The sequence below is a fragment of the Nyctereutes procyonoides genome, unplaced genomic scaffold (genome assembly GCF_905146905.1).
Source record: "Nyctereutes procyonoides isolate TBG_1078 unplaced genomic scaffold, NYPRO_anot_genome, whole genome shotgun sequence".
NCBI classification, from domain to species: Eukaryota; Metazoa; Chordata; class Mammalia; order Carnivora; family Canidae; genus Nyctereutes; species Nyctereutes procyonoides.
This window is the reverse complement of record NW_026575135.1, coordinates 57,136,471-57,156,163: the sequence shown is the minus strand read 5'-3', so window position 1 is coordinate 57,156,163 and position 19,693 is coordinate 57,136,471. Positions and strand designations below refer to the sequence as shown.

At 34.2% G+C, this 19,693-nt stretch overlaps 1 protein-coding gene and 1 pseudogene across 2 annotated transcripts in view; both read left to right on the top strand.

Moving 5' to 3' along the window:
• The window catches only part of SLC12A2 (solute carrier family 12 member 2), a 112,252-nt gene that overhangs the window by 77,290 nt on the left and 15,269 nt on the right, over positions 1-19,693 (top strand). For both annotated transcript variants that reach the window (XM_055302082.1, XM_055302081.1), the window contains exons 16-19: positions 4,864-4,975; positions 6,540-6,680; positions 13,948-14,054; positions 17,542-17,621. In XM_055302082.1, the coding sequence (XP_055158057.1) occupies positions 4,864-4,975; positions 6,540-6,680; positions 13,948-14,054; positions 17,542-17,621 (440 nt within the window). The remainder of the gene's footprint in view (positions 1-4,863; positions 4,976-6,539; positions 6,681-13,947; positions 14,055-17,541; positions 17,622-19,693) is intronic.
• Positions 10,337-11,083, top strand: LOC129494928 (ferritin heavy chain-like; annotated as a pseudogene).

Genomic DNA, 19,693 nt, shown 5'->3' with positions numbered 1-19,693 from the left:
ATAACTACTAAGTGTTAACTTCTTTTTTTTTTTTTCTAAGTGTTAACTTCTTAAGGAGTTTTGACGTACCTTATTTTATAATTTTAATAAGGCACTAAATATTTTCATGTGAGTTGCTTTTTTTTCCACTAGTGACTGACTAGAAACCAGTTTTAGTGGTAAAGAGTCGGTGTCTTAAAAGAGTACTTATACTTTTTTCCTCAGTAAATGGCTTTATATTTTATATTAGTTTATTAATCCATTTAAAAACTATTCCTTAATTTAACATATTCCTTAAATTAACATTTAACATCAACATAGTTGATGAAATTCAGTTATTAAGGCACTATTGATACATCCTTGTATCATGAAGGAATGATACAATCATGAAGAAATGTTATTATTTTCCTATATATGTTCTTAGAAATTTTAGATTGTTATTTATACTTAGCTTAATGTAGGCTTGTCATTTTTTTTTTAAATTGATCATTAAGCAGTCTTCCTCATACTGTTCAGTTAAGCGTGGCTCTAAGCAGGTGACTTTCTATAGTCATAAATAATCACCTCTCATTCTGCATAATAAAGAAATATATCCCATGTCTGTCAGTAAACCAAAAGGAGAGATGTTGTTTTAAAAAATCCTATGGAGTGAATAAGCAACAGAGAAGAGTTGCTCTACCAATTTTCTCCCAGTAAGAAATTCTTTATGTATTCTTCTGTTACTTTTTTGGATCCCGCACCTCCCTCTCAGCTCCCTTTTTTTCTAGAATGAAAAATTCCCAAAGACCACAGATCTTCAGCTTTGGGGTAAAAAGAAATTGGGAAAACAAAAAGGAATGAGAGTTTTGAGTGAAAAACTTTAATTTCAGCACATTTTGAATAGTTGATGCCAAGTATGGCAGAAACTAGAAATCAGTCCTTTGTGTAAAAAATTGTGTCCCAGAACTGAGAGTATGACCAAGAGTCAGAGTTAATTTGCCATCAATAAAAGCCTTTTGCTTTGCTTTGTTATAGTAATGGGAACTTTAAAAAGATATATTTTATTCCAAAATGGCTTTTTAATTCTATCAGAATTACACATAAACATAGTTGAGAGAGGAAAAACTTGGATTTGTCAAACCTCTAGTTGCCCACCTTCTGTCCCTGTTTGTGACATACCACAGGCAACCATTTTCAACTCTTAGCTGATTCATTTAGTTACTTAATATTCCCAAACATCATAGCTGATTTTGCTATATTTTCGATTTTTCATTTTAGGCCTTGTCTGTTGATGTCCTTCATCCACATGTGACATACACATGCACCCTTCCCTTTATTCCATCCTCACAGTATACTTTTATGCCATTATTTTGATTAGGTTGCATTTGGTATTTGTATTTTTAGGACTTTTTAAAATGATTCAGAGCTGAGCTGTGTAGTAAATTATGATTGCTTTTTCTTTCCTGTACAGCTTTCTTGTTTTCTCTGGAGCCAATTTTTTCTTTTTTTTTTTTTTTAATTAACTTCATGTATATCACCATCTCACTCTTCACCAAACTTAGTGAAAGATGTTGTTTTATTCACTTCATAGTTTCTTTTTCTTTCAAGCGTCCATTTCCTGTTTCTTTCATTTGGATTCTTAGATTTAGCCTTGTCTGAAGTAATTATGGTCCATGGACAGGGAAACTGCATTGGGAGGTGGGGCTTGTCAGTGAAGCCCTTAATGTAGATTCATGTGGTTTTACTAGTTCTTTGAGAAATTAAAGTCATCTTGAAGACTTCTTTTTTTGATGTAACTAGATTGCCCAGAAAAGAATGTGTTAATATTCTGCTTGTTGATAAAAGTCCTGGCTCTCAGAGTTCTAGGAGTCACGTGGGAAACAAGTTCAGGCTGTCTCAGGATTTAGTGTGTAAATGTTTTCTTCATTCTTCCCCTGATTAAAGTAGCTACTTCTATCCTTAAGTGTTGCTGGTGTCTCACAAACCAAAGGCCTTTTTTTTTTTATTAAAAAAATGTTTTTAATTGAAGTATAATTGACATATAATACTAAATTAGTTTTATAGTCACATGCCTGGCTCAGTGGGTAGAGCATGATCTCAGGGTCATGAGTTGAAGCCCCATGTTGGCTGTAGAGCTTACTTTAAAAATTTAATAAATTAAAACATTTTTAAAAATCTAAATTAGTTTAAGGTATACTGCATAGTGATTTAACAATTATTTACATGACATAATGCTCACCAAGATAAGTGTATTACAGTAGTAGCTCTACCCAGTACTGTACTTTTTATCCCAAAGATTTATTACTGGAAGTTTGTACCTCTTAATCCATTTTGCTCATTTTGCACATCTCCCCAATACCCTTCCCTTTGGTGACCATCAGTTTGTATTTATGAGTCTATTTCTGTCTTTGTTGTTGTACTAGTCTGTTCTCGATATTTGTGAGTTTTTTTCTCCCTTTGTTGGTGTTCGTTTTTTGTTTTTTAGACTCCCCATGTAAGTGAAATCATATGGTATTTGTCTTTGTTTGGCATGTCTTCCTTAGTATAATGCCCTCTAGGTTCATTCATGTTGTAAATGGCAAGATTTCTTTTGTGTGTGTGTGTGTGTGTGTGTGTGTGGCTAAATGTACCACATATTCTTCATTCATTTATCTATCACTGGACACTTGAGTTTCTTCCATATCTTGTCTCTTCTAAACAACACTGCAATAAACATATGGGTGCACATATCTTTCCCAGTTAGCGTTTTCATTTTCTTCAAGTAAATACCCAACAGTGGAATTACTGGGATCCTATGGTACTTCTCTCGTTAGTGGCTGCACCACTTTACATCCCAGACACCGGTGCATGAGGGTTCCCTTTTCTCCACATCCTCAGTGGCATTTATTTTTGTCTTTGTGGTACTAGCCATTCTGAATATTATAATGTGATATATCTCATTGTGGTTTTGAGGCTCTATTTAGCAAATAAGCCCTGGCCTAACAGAATTGGGGAAGGACAGAGATACTTGTTCACCATAGTTATGGAAATAATTTGGCAGAGTTTAAACCAGTGTTTCTTACTTTGACTTCTTTAATACATTGTCCCTGCCACTTCCAGAGGCTCCTACGATGTCTAATGTATGCATCTTGGTGATTTTTTTTTTTAGGTCCAAACTCAGGTAGCTTCACAACTTTTTTACAGGCTTTAGGATTTGGCCTCTTCCTGATTTGTCATATCCTTTCTTGTTCTTCCATCTGCTTTTTAGCTTTCAGTATTTCCATACTACTGTGTTTTCTCCTGTTCATATTTTTTGTGTGTTTTATGCCTTAAAAATCCTATTAAACAATGGAGTTTTTTGAGGAAGGAGTTTAAATGAAGGCAGATGTTTACACTCTGTCGTTGTTACTCATTGTCATCTCTAATATATTTTATATTATACTTTTTTGACATACAACTAGTTATTTAACTATAGTGCTGGGTTATGTTAGAGCATTGGTTAAACTACCATTAAAAAAGCTGAAATATACAGTGGCTATACAAGACAGACATCACTGTTACATGATAGTCAAGATAGTCAAGAGACGGATGGTTTGTGGCAGATTGCTGCACTTGGTGATTCAGGTCCCGTGTTCCTTGTATCTTGTCAGTTTGTCATTTCTTAGGAGTTGTTTTTGTGTTAGAAAGTCATCGCCGCAGAAAATGGAATAGCTTACAGGAAAGGGAAACAAAGTGTAAAGGGTAGCCGGCTTCCTTTTTAGAGGAAGTGAACTGTAAGTCACTCAAAGGATCAACTGTAAGCTACTAAAAAGACTAGGACTTTGGTAACTTCTAGGTGGGAAGCTAATTAACCTGCTACAGCTCAGACTGGGGAGACCAGGCAGTCTGGGTCACAGAGGATGGTATCATGTTTGATTCCCCCAAAGCCATTCTTCCAGACAGGATTGGTTTTTCAGATAGCTTTCCAAAATTCTGAATAGGTTAGTTTTTATTTTGTTCTGTTCTTTATAGTCTTTATTCAAGTTTTCATGCTTATTTTGTGAGGTTAGGAACTACCCTAACGTTTAAGTAGGGTAGTTAGGTAGTTTAAACACTTAAGTGTTTAAGTCAGAAATTTTCGTTTATTTACTTTTTGTTAAAATTTGTTATAATTATGTTTTAAAGAATTTTTTCTAATATTTAAACTTATAAAATGGATACTCGAGTATTTTTTTCATAAAACAACATTGATTTCCATTTCTAGTCAGCTAAAACCAAGAGTTAAGAATATGTGGAAGTCATGCCACTGTTTTGTGTCTACAGAGGCCATTGAATTTAATTTTGATTTTCACTGTAATTAGAATTAAAACTTTTACTTCAAATAGAAACCTTCAAATCAACACTGGTGATTTACTGATATGACAATTGTCATTAAAATTAGGCTAGATTAGAGAGGGCTGATATTATGAAGTAACAATCACTGTGATGCGATCAAGCTAACAAGGAAGGTGATCTGTTTTGTACATGAAGGGAAGACCATGCTCTTAGGAAGTTTTGTGAGCTCCCGTGAAAGAACTGCGATTTTTATTACTTTTAGAAGATGAAAAGTTGTTACATATATTTTAGCTAGCATGGTCATTTCTTCCTGTAATACCTACCAGAATCTTGATATATCATATTACTTATAATTTTAGAAGGACAATTGGCATGATACCTGCTCCAAGTTTTTGTTTCCGAATTTCTCATGTACAGAGAAACCCTGGTTAAAATTCCTTTTCTTTTGAGAATGCCGTGGCCTTTGTGTTGAGGACAGTTGCATAAAGGAGATTCTAGTATGGTAATATATTCTGAAGAGAAGCAACTTAAAAACATGTCCATGTTTCAAAAATCTAAATTTCAAAAATCTAAATTTCTCTAATTTTGTTTTATTTTTTAATCTTAAATTAGGCCACAGTGTCTTGTTATGACAGGTGCTCCAAACTCACGCCCAGCTTTACTTCATCTTGTTCATGATTTCACAAAAAATGTTGGTTTGATGATCTGTAGTCATGTACATATGGTAAGTGTTTTGTATTGTTTTTTATATTAAAACATTTTTTTGCTCTGTGTATATAATTTGTAACTTGTGCTTTCCTGGTCTAAAACAATTTGACAAGATAAATCTGTTGAGTTTGGGGGTTTTTTTGAAGTTAGTTATTTTCTTCAAACTATCTTTGCCTCTAAACTCTCTCAAAAACTCATTTTAGAAAAGATTTTATAATTTAGAATTTGTTTTTCTTATTTATATGAGATTTTACCAAACTATTCTTCTCTTATAAAGTGGTTTGTCCAAGAAAAGCTTCTTGATAACTAAAGAGTCTAAATGAAATACAGTATGTGTATTTTCTTACTAATATTTTTCATAATGTTCTGAGCACACTGGAAACTTTTACTACAAGAAGAAAAAAGAGTTTGGAGGAGGTAGCTAAATCATGGTAAATATCTAGTACCCTATATATGAGAAGAGCAGAGTGAATACTGAAGTTCCAAGTTCAAACACTGCTAATTACCTGTTCACTTATGTTTTAACCATGAGTACTAACATTATAAAAAATAGTGGTAAACTTTTCAAACAAAAGCAGTTTTCTGTTTTTAGCCATCCTGGCTATTGAAAAGAATTGCTAGATGATGGGTCACCTGTTCTACCTGAGAAATTGGGAGTATTTGTCGGATCAGTTTTTGTTCCAAACTGTTTTGTTCATCTTGTTAGAAGTGTGTGTTGGATGCCCTGTGTCTCAGCTCCTGCTAGAGTTGCTCTTCTGCTTGGAAGTAGCAAAGGCAAAGCCATGTCTGGTGGAGAAGATGGAGACACTGGCCCCAGGCCCCCCATTAGGACCTGTGGAGTTTTTCAGTTTGTCTCCAAGTTGATCAGTTCAAGTTGGAGTTTTGACCATAAGAAATTACAAGTGGGACAATTTTCCTACCAGGAAAAACAAATTGTAATTTTCCTTTACTTTTTCATGAACAATTAAAGTGTAGTTTTAAACCTACTTTTAGGTTTTTGCTTTATACATTTGCATATAACACATATCATGTGTTGCTTGCAAGGATCAAAATAGAATTGCAAGTTGAAAAAATCTCATTTCCTTAATTCTGTTCTTTACCATTTAGCAGAAGTATGAAGAAAAGAATGCATTTATATTTTACAGCAAACTTGCATTTCAAGTGGTATTTTCAGGCTCCTGAGAATTAATAACTCAGACACTGGGGACAAATGAAAAATAAGCTGGGAAACTTTTTGTAGAAAAACAGAAGGCTCGCTCTTTCTCCACGTGATCTCCATTTTCAGTAATTTCTAATTGATACCATTTACTTGGTATATTGAAAATTTCCTATTGATACTTCATTGTGTATTTCTTGCTCTTTTTAGTGCTGCCCCCTGGGCCTTAATGGTTCCATCAACCATATCTTGTCATAATCTTTAACACTGGAAAGAACTCATTGACCTGAAAATGAAATGTCATACTTCTCTCTCATCCCCAAGGTTGAAGCACTTGTTGAAGCTCGTGCAACAGGGTGATTTCCATAAATGGGGAGTACATTATCTTTTAGTCAAAGGCATTATTCATATTTTTATCCAAAAGGGCCCTCGAAGACAAGCCATGAAAGAGATGTCTATTGATCAAGCCAAATATCAACGGTGGCTTATCAAAAACAAGATGAAAGCTTTTTATGCTCCAGTACATGCAGATGATTTGAGAGAAGGTGCCCAGTATTTGATGCAGGTAAATATGTTAGACCTTTCATGTAACAAAATTTGAGTTTTGTGTAAGCCATTCTAGGTGTCATTCTTCATATTAATAGAAATGACATATCTTTTAAGATATATTTATTACCACTAACATGTAATTTGAGAGCTTAAGCAACTAAAGAGAAAATGATGTGCTGTTGGCTAACAGGTGAGAACCTATCTGGAAATTATCTTAACCTATTTCTCTAAGATATTTCCCCTTCATTTTCTGCTATACCTCACTGAGGTTTTTTGTAAGTGGTAAGTAATGGCAGGCCTTATTTGATTCTTGAAAAATTCTAGTTCCTTTCTGTATTTCTACTTATTTACTAAGACTTCACTTTCAGTTTTGTGTATGACACAATAGTCACATGGGATTTGGAATTAGTCTTGAACTTAAATGCTAGCCCTGCCACTTCCTCATTATGAAGTTTTGCTGAGCAAGTTACTCAACTTCTCCAAAATTTTCTCAATCAGCCCTAAAGGTTGTGGGAAGAAATAAATGGGTTGAGATAGTGTTTGACATCTATTTTTATAGGAACTCCTTTCTTCAAAAGAAAGCTTAACTAGAATCCCAGTCACTGTGCTAATTGTGGACCTGCTTTGTTGAAGCAGAAGTGGGAGGCTCAGAGTGCTATCATCTGTGCCCATTCTGTTTTCATGTTTCACGTTTTTCAAACTTGACAAGCACAAGGATAAGAATATCTTAGGTGATCCTCAGAAATAGTAAGGGGTGGAAGTAGGCTTTTTTGGGCAGATAGAAGCCCTTATTGTAAACTACTATAATTAAGACATAGTGGTATTGAAGTAGTGGTAATTAGGTTAATGGAATAAAACAGAGGAGAAATAGAGCCACTCATATAGGAAATTTAATATATGATAGAGGTAGCATTAAGAGGATGGTATGGGCCAATTAATTATCTGTGTGAAAAAAATATATAATAGATCCTTACAAAGACTACACAAAAACTACTTCCAGATGGATTCAGGACTCAAACATGAAAGGCAAATTTTTAAACTATAAAAAAGAAAATACAGAATAATTTTATGACTTTGGTTAGGGAAGGATTTTTTAAAATGAGACCCAAGAAAGTTGAACTAAGAAGAAGAGATTATTCTTTAGTTAAAATTTAGAATGTTGTGCTTCTGAAAAAAACACGAAAACAAAAGACACTGTAGGCCAGAAAGAGACAACATGTTACTAGCGAAAGAATACAGCTCAGAGTATGTAAAGAAATCAGTAAGAGGAAAGAAAGGAGCAAAAATATAGGAAAAGAAGAGGAAGCATAAAGGGCAAAAGTAAAATCAAAACCACCATACACATTTATTTCATACTCATTAGACTGACCAGAGTTTGGTCTGCCACTTTCAAGTATTAAGAACAGTAAGAGTTGCTTGGAAATCTTTGCACTGCTGTAATAACCTAAATGGGACAACCACTTTGGTCCAGCAACCTGGCAGTGTCCTGCAAATTTGAAAGTGTGGGTGTTCTAGGACATCCTATTCTTATGTATGTACCTTAAAGAAACTTTTACACGTGTAGAGAAAGTAATATGAAACTGCAGAGCAGCATTACTTGTAGTGGTGACAAAGAACGGGAAGTAACTTTAATAACCATCGATTAAAGTTTTAAAGATCATAGTATAATCATACAGTGGAATTCTGCGTGATAAAAGGAAATTCTACGTAGCAACAAGGATAAACCTCAAAAACAGTATGAAGGAAAAGTAGCAAGCTAAAATGATAAGGACAATATGGAGATGCCATAAAATTTTAAATATATATAAATTAAAAATGTATATATATGTATGCCTAAATAATGGATTATGTAGTACAAATACAAAGAGAACATGAGAAGGAAACATAGGGTTTTTGAAATGTCTATTTTCTTTAGATAGTGGTTACATGATTATTCACTTTTTTATGCAAAATTCTTATTATTTCAAGTAAAATTCTACTTCTGGTCATAATGTTATTTCTAATGGGTAAATAATATTTGCTTTAGTACAATTTATAGAAGCATTTCTATAATATTTCTTTATTATGTATTTAATGAATATTATATAGGAAATGAAGGAAAATACTTCCTTAGAGCGGTGGTTCCTAAACTTCAGTGTGCATCAGAATCATCTGGTGAACTTGTTAAAACAGACCACTGCGTTCCACCTTTGGAATGATTGAGTAGGTCTGGAGTCAGTTTGAGGGATTTGCAGTTCTGAAACTTTAAAGGTGCTGCTGCTCCTGGTGTGATCTAGCAGCTATATTTTGAGGACCTCTGCCATTAAGGATTTCTGTTATAAAAACGATATTGTTGAGAGTTAGGGTCCATTATCCTCACCATCCTCCTCCTCTACCTAATATGCTTACTCCAGTGGGTCCTGACAATTTCAGCAGTGTGGGGCATAGATTCTACTAGATTGCTAGATTGCAATTGCTAGATTGCAGACAGCTGTCTGTGTAAAATAAATTTACAAATAGAATCAATCACTGACATCTTAGTGTAAATTGCCACTGGAAGTATTTCTCTTTCCTTTGTACCTTCTGGAAATTTGTTACATAAAGTGGCAAATGCCTGTATGTCTATTACCAGTAGCTTGTTTAAGGAGCCCTTTGGCAGTGACATATTAGCAATGCTGACTTGTTTATATATTTGGTTTTTTATTTTCTTTACTTTTTTTTTTTTATTAATGGCAAGAGCCACTTAATTGTCCAATTTTAATCCTTCATTTCAAAGAGCAAAAACTCACTGTTCTTACTAAATTAATTTCAGATTATCAGATTATAAATTACATTATGATGGCCTATAAATCAAGTGGATCTCACTCAGAGTCTCATTATAAATATGACTACCTTTTTCTGGAACAAAATAGCCTAAAGTTATACTCTGTAATATATGCTGAGAGTTTCTGGCAGCTTTCCCCCTCATCAGCTACATTTTGAGGTAAACAGTAATTTCCTTTAAACTATTCTAAAATAAGTAGATCAAAATAATTTAACATTGACAATAAGAATATTTGAAATATAAATTATGTCCAGATCAGATAGCCAAGTCCTAAATAGATACTGAATCATGAGATAATGACTAATTTTAGCCATCATAACTATTAGCTGAACATTTTAACCATCCAGGACATGGAGCCAAAATACTACAAGTTTTTTTTTTTTTTTCCGTAGATACTTTTTTTTTTTTTTTTTAAGATTTTATTTATTTATGAGAGACAGAGAGAGGCAGAGACCAGGGGCAGATGGAGAAGTAAAGTTCCCTGCAGGGGAACTTGATGCAAGATTCCATCCCAGGACCCCAGGATCACACCCTGAGCTGAAGGCAGACACTCAATGACTGATCCATCCAGGTGGCCATTTTTCATTGATTTTGAAAATAATATATCACACAGCAGCCCATAACTGCACTGAAATAGATAACCATAATATTTGGAAATGTTTTTACTTAACACTGAAAGGCAAAAATGAAAGCTTTGTACCATTGTGGAAGTAAGTGGTTCTTTCTGTTGCATTAAAAACACTTATGTTAATGCTAAGAAAAAATATAACAAAATACATTACTCATCAGCAAATTCTGGTGAAAGATGCACAGAAAATATTGCTAACGTTTCATAGAAACAAATAACACAGTAATATTTGAAACTAGAGATGACAGTCTCCACTGAGAGTCGCCAAGGTTTCCTGCTGCAACAGTGCTTGGACAGAACCCAGTGCTCGTTGCCCCTACCCGGGCCTGCCGCTCAGAGCCAGCCCTCTGCTGTCTCCACACAACGCTCTCGGACCACTCCAAGGCCGCTGCCACCGCCGTGCCGCAGCTGCCTCTCCTCAGCTGCAGCCATGACGACCACGTTCCCCTCACAGGTGCACCAGAAACTACCACCAGGAGGACTCAGAGGCCACCATCAACCGCAAGATCAACCTGGAGCTCTGCGCATCCTATGTCTACTTGTCCATGTCTTACTACTTTGTCGTGATGATGCTTTGAAGAACTTTGCCAAATATTTTCTTCACTAATCCCCTGAGGAGAGGGAACATACTGAGAAACTGATGAAGCTGCAGAACCAATGAGGTGGGAGGTGGTCGAATCTTCTTTCAGGAAAGGAAGTCACCAGACCGTGACGATTGGCAGAACAGGCTGAATGCAATGGAGTGTGCATTACACTTGGAAAAGAGCGTGAATCCGTCACTGCTGGAACTGCACAAACTGGCCACTGATAAAAATGACCCCCACTTGTGTGACTTCATTGAGACTCATTACCTGAACGAGCAGGTGAAATCCATCAAAGAATTGGGTGACCACATAACCAACCTGCACAAGATGGAGGCTCCCGAATCTGGCATGGCAGAGATCTCTTTGACAAGCATACCTTGGGAAACAGTGATAGTGAGAGCTAAGCCTTAAGGCTGTCTTCCCATAGCCATAAGGGTGACTTTCCTGGTCACTGAGGCAGTGCATGCATGTTGGGGTTACCTTTACCTTTTCTATAAGTTGTACCAAAACATCTACTTCTTTCATTTGTACTATTCCTTCAAATAAAGTAATTTGGAACACCCCCCCCCAAATGAAAAGAAAGAAACTAGAGATAAGCTTCAAAGGATTGCATTTTGCCTAATAGGTTTCAATTATGAAATTTCATGAAAAACTGATTTTTTTATGAACCATTAGAGAAATCTGTTCCAGAAAAGATATATTTTCAGTAATAAATTATTCTTTAAAACACATGATGTTTTATGGAAACTGAAAACATTACTTCTGACTGAATAGCCACTTTGATTAGAATTTACAAAGGATTTAGGGATGAGTGGTACATTTGAAATTTCTTTGCTCAGTCATTCAAGGCAAAGTTATTGAAATAATGAAGTTAAAACAGCACAAAGTGCAGCAGGATGTTATTGTTAATTTTATACAATTTATAAAACTTTTTAATTATAAGATGGTGACAGAAGTTTGTGATGTACCATCATGAAGTTACTGGTATTCTTGTGGCTTAGCTCTTTAAAAAGCTCTAAAACTTAAAGATGTTTCTTGCTTTTCTTTTACAAAAAAATAAAAAAACTTTGTGATTAGTGGCCATCTTGATACCTAATAATTGTAAAATATATATATATATATATTTTTTTTTTAACTGTCCCTTCAAGGCAAAGAGTTGTTTTCAATATTGAGTGGGGAAAAAAAAATCTTATTTTTTGAAAGAAACATGTACATAGTGAGAATGTTTTGAGAATGAATTTAAGCTTTATATGCTTAGGAATATTTCTAATTATCCCAAGTCCTTAGGACAGTGTGTAGCCCATGGTCAGCCATTAATAAATATTTGAATTAAGTTAATCTGCAAAATATGATTTATGTATGTCATGTTTAAAAACTTGTCTGTGGGGGTGCGTGGCTCAGTCAGTACAACATGTTGCTTTTGATCTCTGGGTCATGAGTTTGAGCCCACACATTGGGAGTAGAGCTTCCTTAAAAAATAAAAAAAAAGTCACCTCACATCATGCACAAAAATTGACTCCAAATATATCAGCAATATAGGAGCTAAAACCATAAAAGTCTTAGAAGAAAACATAAAGGTAAACTTTCCTGACCTTAGATATGGCAGTGGAGTCTTAGATATGCCACCAAAAGCATGAACAATAAAGGAAAAAAGTAGGTAAACTGGACATCATCAAAATTAAAAACTTTTATGCATCAAAGGACATCATCAAAAAAGTGAAAAGACAACTTACAGAATGGAAGAAAATATTTGTAAATCATGCATCTGATCAAGTTTAATATCCAGAATATATAGAACTCCTAAAACGGAGAAAAAGACAGACAACCCAGTTCAAAATTGGCAAGAGAGTAAATGTTTCTCCAAGGAGGATCTTAAGATAGCTAATAAGCACATGAAAAGATGCTCAATATCATTAATCATTAGGAAAACGCATATCAAAATCACAATGAGATACTCTTTCACTCCTAGGATATGTATAATTTAAAACAACCCCGCCCTACCCTAAAAAAAAAAAAAAAACCCAAAACCAAAAAATAAAAAGTGTTGCTAAGGATGTGTAGAAATTGAGCCCTGTGCATTGCTGATGGGAACATAATATGCTCTGGGAAACAGTTCAGTGGTTCCTCAGAAAGCAAAATGTGGAATCCACATATGACCAGCAATTCTACTCCTTGACATACATATACACAAAGAAATTGGTGCAGGGCATTACAGAGATTCTTATTTTTGTATGCCAGTGTTCTTAGCGTTTCTCACAGGAGCCAAAAGGTAGAAACAGTGCAGGTTTCCCATCAACAGATAAATGAATAAACAAAATGTGGTATTTACAAACAGTGGAATACCATTCAGCCACAGAAAGGAATGTAGTTCTGATACATGCTGTAATGCCTATGAACCTGAAAGACATGATGCTAAATAAAATAAGCCAGTCACAAGGGACGAACACTGTATGATTATACTTACATGAAACATCGAGGTTAAGCAAATTCAAGTAGCAGAAGTATATTAAATGTCAACAGGACCTGGAGGGAGACAAGAAATGGGTAATTACTGCTTTGGTGGTTATAGAATTTTTCTTTGGGGCATTGAGAGGGCTTTGTAAATAATGGGGTTCAAAAATGAGTGTGCTTTACTGTCTTAGAAGAGATTCATTGGATTTGGGGATATGTTAAGCATATTGAATTCCAATTCATAATGAAGTTGCACAAAAAAAATGGAAAACTGAGGAAGGAAATTAACCACTTTTCAGGAGAAATTTGCACATGGTTGGTAGAATGAAGTCAAATTTAATGTTGATGTAATTCAGAACTGCAACCAATAATACTTGTCTTCCATTTGCTCTTTTGCTTCTCGGTTTTAATAGCTATCACAATACATACTGAAGAATACCACTGTATCATTATGATTTTTATGAAAGATTAGATATATTCTATTATCTTCTTCTTACTAAAATTATGAAAATTAGTAAATCATACGAGTATAAAAATTCATTTAGAATTTTTAAAGTGTTTATCTTCAATTTTTATGTTTAGTCATGTAATGACTAACATAATGACACAACATAAATGTGTGACTAAATGTGTTTAGTACATGTAATGTAGTATATATAATATAAAAACATGCATGTATTAGATGCTCAAGAATCTTTGCTAATAAGGATGCACAGTTTAAAAATGTTTATAGCCTGTCCATTTGGAGGTTTTGATCCTTTAAAAAATATTTTGCTGAACAGTATATCTTTAATGTTGTATTTTTACTGTATTTTAGGCTGCTGGTCTTGGGCGTATGAAGCCAAACACACTTGTCCTTGGATTTAAAAAAGATTGGTTGCAAGCGGATATGAGGGATGTGGATATGTACATAAACATATTTCAGTAAGTATACTTTTAATTCAGTAGCTTGGCTCAGAAAATGAAAACTTGCCCTGGTTTGTGAAGCCTGTAGTGTTTTGTGAATGGACTATACTGTTTCTTAGTAATCTCTTCTTAATAGAAACATAAGAACGAAAAGAATCAGATGGGGTTATCTGGGTTTTAAATTGATGAACTAGTGGCAAAAATTCTTCATTGATCTTCCTGTATCTCTTCATACATTCAAACATTCACACGTGCAAATGAACACACATGTATATACTTTGGCTTCTCTTTTAAGTTAGGAAGCTTTCTCGTGTCCTGTAATCCTAGCTGAGTAGATTAACCAATGTCAGACCCATCACCTTCTGTTTTGTCATTATAATATCCAGTGCTGAGGAACACAGTTCTTCACTGATCTCACCCTCAGGTTTTGGTTTGCTCTCCTCTGAAATTGATTTTGCAGTTATGTTTGATTGATGCATTAGGTCATTTACATTTCTTTTTTCTTTTTTTAATGTACTTAAATACTTTGCTTTTTAGCCCTCTTGAGTGTAAGTTGTCGAGTCTGCTATTCACTTCCTAGTAGTAGTTCAAATGAATATCAGAGCTTAGTGTTGGTTTACATGACTTCAGCTGCCCTTGTATGGATTGTTTAGTGAATTCTTTTTATTTATTTTTTGTTACTTTTTTTTTCTCTTTCTGATTTTAGTCTCTTAATGTTCTAATTTATTTTTGTGAATGTATTTGTTTCATCCACCACAAATGCTTTTTGGAACTCAGTTATTTAATAAAGAGAATAAAACATCTTATTTTTGCCACATTTTCTTCTTAATTTTGAAGTACTTCCTTTTCCTGGTATTCTGGGATTTGCTTAACAGATCCCTTTATCTCTTTCATACTGTTTTTTATAAAGTATAAAGTTTCCCTTTCACATTACCATAGTTTTTAATTTTAATTCCAATACAGTTAACATGCAGTGTTATATTAGTTTCAGGTATACAGTATAGTAATTCAATAATTCTGTTTATTAGTTCTTATCATGATAAGTGTACTGCTTTATCCCGTCACCTCTTTTCTCCTATCCCTCCAGCAACTCACCTCTGGTAACTCTCTGTTCTTGATAGTTAAGAGGCCATCATACCATTACTTTTTTTTTTTTTTTCCTTCTAAATTAAGAAATCTCTCCACCTACGCAGGATCCCACTTACAACCCTAATATCAAGAGCCACATGTTCTACCCACTGAACCAGCCAGAGGCTCCACACCACCATTCTTGATTGAATAATTGTTTTTTCTTCTTATAGCTGCTGATGAAATAGAACTATTCATTTGTTCTTTTAAAGTATTCCTTCTTTATATACAAATAGTTGCCCTTTTAAAAATATATATGTATATTTGGCAAGGAAGCTCTTATGACCAGATTCAAATCTTATTTCTCTGAAGTTTGATCTGATTACCTTTAACTCACTAGAGTTATTTCCCTTACTGGAACTCCTGTTGGAACCATAAATACTTACCTCTCCCATAGGATAGTTTTATTTTCATAGCTACCTTGAAATAACTTTGAAGGAATAACCAGATGTCATACTTTACCCTTTAAAACATCTCCTTATATTGATTAGTAAAGTATATATGATGAATAAGTTCTCCCGAGTAATTCTTAAATGCTTTTAGTAACATTAAAGCTCCGCTGGTTCTTCAGGTGCTGTGGCTGCTCTTTAGCTTTGGGATTATTACTTTTTTGTAAGCATGATTTCATCCTCAATTTCTAATTCTGTCCTGTGTACTCTTGTATATATGAGGATTAGGAAAGGAAGGACAGTGTGAAAGAAAGATTAGGTCATGTGGGCCCTCCTCCATGGACTATGCTTTTTTTTTTCTCAAGATGCAAGACCAATGAGGTGGAATAATTATCTTAAAAAATAGAAAAAGTGACGTTTTGCAAATAATTCTTACACAGTTGCTGTTGCTCATATGGGAATGCTGAAAGAAAGGAGTCTTTCTGGCTCTGACCTTGTAGAAACTGAAGTGAATGTTTGCTCTGAGAGTAAAGCATTCCTCTAAGTATTGTAGAGCAGGCAATTAAAAGATAGGTAAAATGCTGCTCTCTGCGTGGCAGGGCCATAGAGATTGATGGCAGTTTTAAAGCAGTCCTTTTATCTTGTGACGCTTGGTTTTGGTTGTGATTATAAATATTATGAGCAATTGAGGTTTACTTTATTTACTGTGCCTAGTTACAGCTTGTAGGGTCTGAAACTCTAAATTAATTTTTATAGCTTAGAGAATTATATAGCTTATAGAAATTCCTGTAGTTGATAGCAAAAACATTTATTTTAATCCAAAGTAAACTCAGGAAGCTATATTCCCTGGTTTTTCTTTAATCGAATTGATTTTAAATCACTTATGATTTATTAACTATTTTTTAAATACTTACACCACTCTTCTCTAGTGTTAGGTCTTTCAAAATGGCTGAGGTAAATTATTATGTCCATTAATTTCTTTTTCTAATGAATGTCTTTAAATATTAGTTAATTCATTATAGGAATGAGGCCAAAATTGTCTCCCCATGATTTTAAAAAAACACCAAGAAAAGACCTTTTACAATGATCTGTGATCTTCTGTACATCATGAAGAATCAAAATTTGATTTTCTTTGGCTTTTAGCCTTTTCTTTTTGTTATATATAACTATAGATTATATGTCACTTTTTTGTATATAATGAATATTCTTTGCTTATATAATTAAAAATGATAACGAAAGATAAAAGTTAAGCCTGTTCCACCCTGGGGAACAATCTGAAGTTTAGGAATTTGTAATATCTTAGTAGATTTGAGAAGAATCTGCATGATTCGGGTCTCAACAAAATTTGCAGTGTTGAAGTGTGGTTTTAGAGTTGTCTTTAAGGTTATATAATGTATTTTGTGTTATAGGATACTGCCATTTGTGTTTTAAAAACTTGAAAGGACATACGAATACATGCCTGCAAATAAATGCATATAAATTCTTTAGACTACTTTTAAAATTGTTTTTGTAAAATGTAAGAATTACTTAAAAATACACTGGCTTCTTTCAGAAGAGATCCCTTTATACTCTCTAGCCCATTCCCATTCTCAGTAGGATCTGTTTTCTTTGTCTTCATGTGTTTATCTTGGCTTTAAAGGTATAAGCCTAAATACAGTATGGTAGGAGAACTATGTTATTTTTCTATAATTTTAGTTTGTTTCTGATAGCATATTAGTACAGGCATTGCTTTAAATGGCTGATATAGGTAGAGTATCAGTACTATAAAGATCTACACATAAGCGGTTTTTAAGAGTGTATTACAGAAAAAAGGAAAGGGAATGGTATAAAATTGGAAACTGACATCATATGGGCCTCACTGTATCTTTAAAAGCATATTTTAAAAACTAGACATTTAAAGCTGAAAGAGAAGTCGTCTCTTATTGCCATCATTTTATAGAGGAGGACACAAAAATTTTTGTGATTTTGATTTTTTCCCCCTCTTATAGTGACGCCTTTGACATACAATATGGAGTAGTGGTTATCCGCTTAAAAGAGGGTCTGGATATATCTCATCTTCAAGGACAAGGTAAATCTTGATTAAATAAGTTTTTTACTCTAAAAATAGAAGTGACTTTGCTAGAAAATTGTATGTCATTCTCACAAATTCTTCAACTTTAACATTCACCATCTGTTCTAGGTCATGTACTTACTGTATAGCATGTGAAGACCAGATCTATTTGGCTCCACTAGTTTGTACCAGCCTGGATGATGGCTGGTGATTGTTAATAAAGAGAATAAAATTCAATCTAAATCCTAAGTTTAGGGGGATCCCTGGGTGGCTCAGTGGTTTAGTGCCTGCCTTCGGCCCAGGGCGTGATCCTGGAGTCCTGGGATCAAGTCCTGCGTTGAGCTCCCTGTGTGGATCCTGCTGCTTCTCCCTCTGCCTGTGTCTCTGCCTCTCTCTCTCTCTCTCTCTCTGTCTCTCATGAATAAATAAATAAAATCTTTTTAAAAGTTTAAAAATTAAAAAAATAAATAAATCATAAATTTAAGAGAAAGAAGCATTAGTTATGGTTTTAGATTGGCCAAATTTGTAAAAACAGATGATAAATAAAATAGAGGATAAAATGTTAATGACTGCTAAATCATCAGACATTTTCATGTTCGTGAAAGTCATACTTTTTCACACAGAATTACACTAATAATGAAAAACTAAACTTGGTGATATCATTTATTCTGTCTTGAAATAATACCTAATGAATTATGAATCATTTTTTTTCTTTTTCATTTTGAAATAATTATAGATTCATAAGAAGTTACAAAAGAAATCACAGACAAGTCCCATGTATCCTTCATCCATTTCTCCCAGTGGTAATATCTTGCGTATCTGTTATTTTTTGTCATAACCACAGGTTATGTCATAACCACAGGTAAATTGGAACAATCTACCTTCCTAATTCAGATCTCACCAGTTTTCCGTACACTGGTGTGTACATGTATACATGAACATGTGTGTATAGTTCTGTGCCATGTATCACATATGTGGTGGATTCATGTAATTAGCACCATGATCAAGATACAGAATTGTTCCATCTCCACAAAGATCTCCCTGTGCTACCCCTTTATGCCCCCACCATACTCTTTATCACACTCACTAATCTCTTCTCCAACTATGTGATTTTTAAAGCATTTTAAAAAATGTTTTTAGATGAAGCTTAAAATCTAATTAAGGTATACTGGTTACTTCTGCCTACCTTAATAAAAACTGTTGAAAATTCCATACCCTCTAATGATTTCCTAGTAGTTTAACAAATATAAGCTTAAGAAAATTGCATACCTAATATTTTACCCTTATCAATTAATTAACTAAATCATCAAAAATAGCTAAGCCTAAATAGCTGAGAGGCCTATCATGAACTTTTGTCATCTGTTTATGTATTTAAACAGTTGTAATCCTCCCCCTCCTCCCACCATTTTAAGGGTATTGTGCAGTTTTGAAAGGAATGCTTTGAGGTCTTTATCCATGTAACACAAAAGTATGGCTTGCTGAAAATGCATTTTCTTCCTCTGGAGTAGGCCTTGGAAAACACTGTTCAGTTCTCTTGTGCTACCAGTGATTGAGGTTTAGGGTACCTGTTAACACTGCATAATTAGTAGTGTTCCCTTTTACTCTCAAAAGTATCACAGTTTGACTAGTAAATTATATATATCGTTCTGTAATTTACTGAGATTTGAATTGATTAGAACTTTAAGAAAATAATTTTCATGTGTTTATAATCATTATGAAAATTGTTTTGAAGGTCTTGTTTATTCATCATCAGGATTTGGAGGCAGGAATTTGGTTCAGCACAGGATTAAGAGCTCAGCCTTTGGAGTCAGATCTCCTTTGAAAAATCCTAGCTTTTTCTCTTAGTACAATAGTCCTGTAGCCTGGGCACATCTGCCGACTTCCAAGCTTCTGTTTCCTCATCTCTTCAAACATGATCACTGGGGTGCCTGGCTGGCTCAGTCTGAAGGGTATACAGTGCTTGATCTTGGGGTCATGAGTTTGAGCCCCGCATTATATGTAGAGACTACTTAAACTTAAAAAAGAAAACCCAAATTGTAGTTATTTCATAAGGGTTGTTGTAAAGACATAGCTTTTGAAGTTCTTAGCAC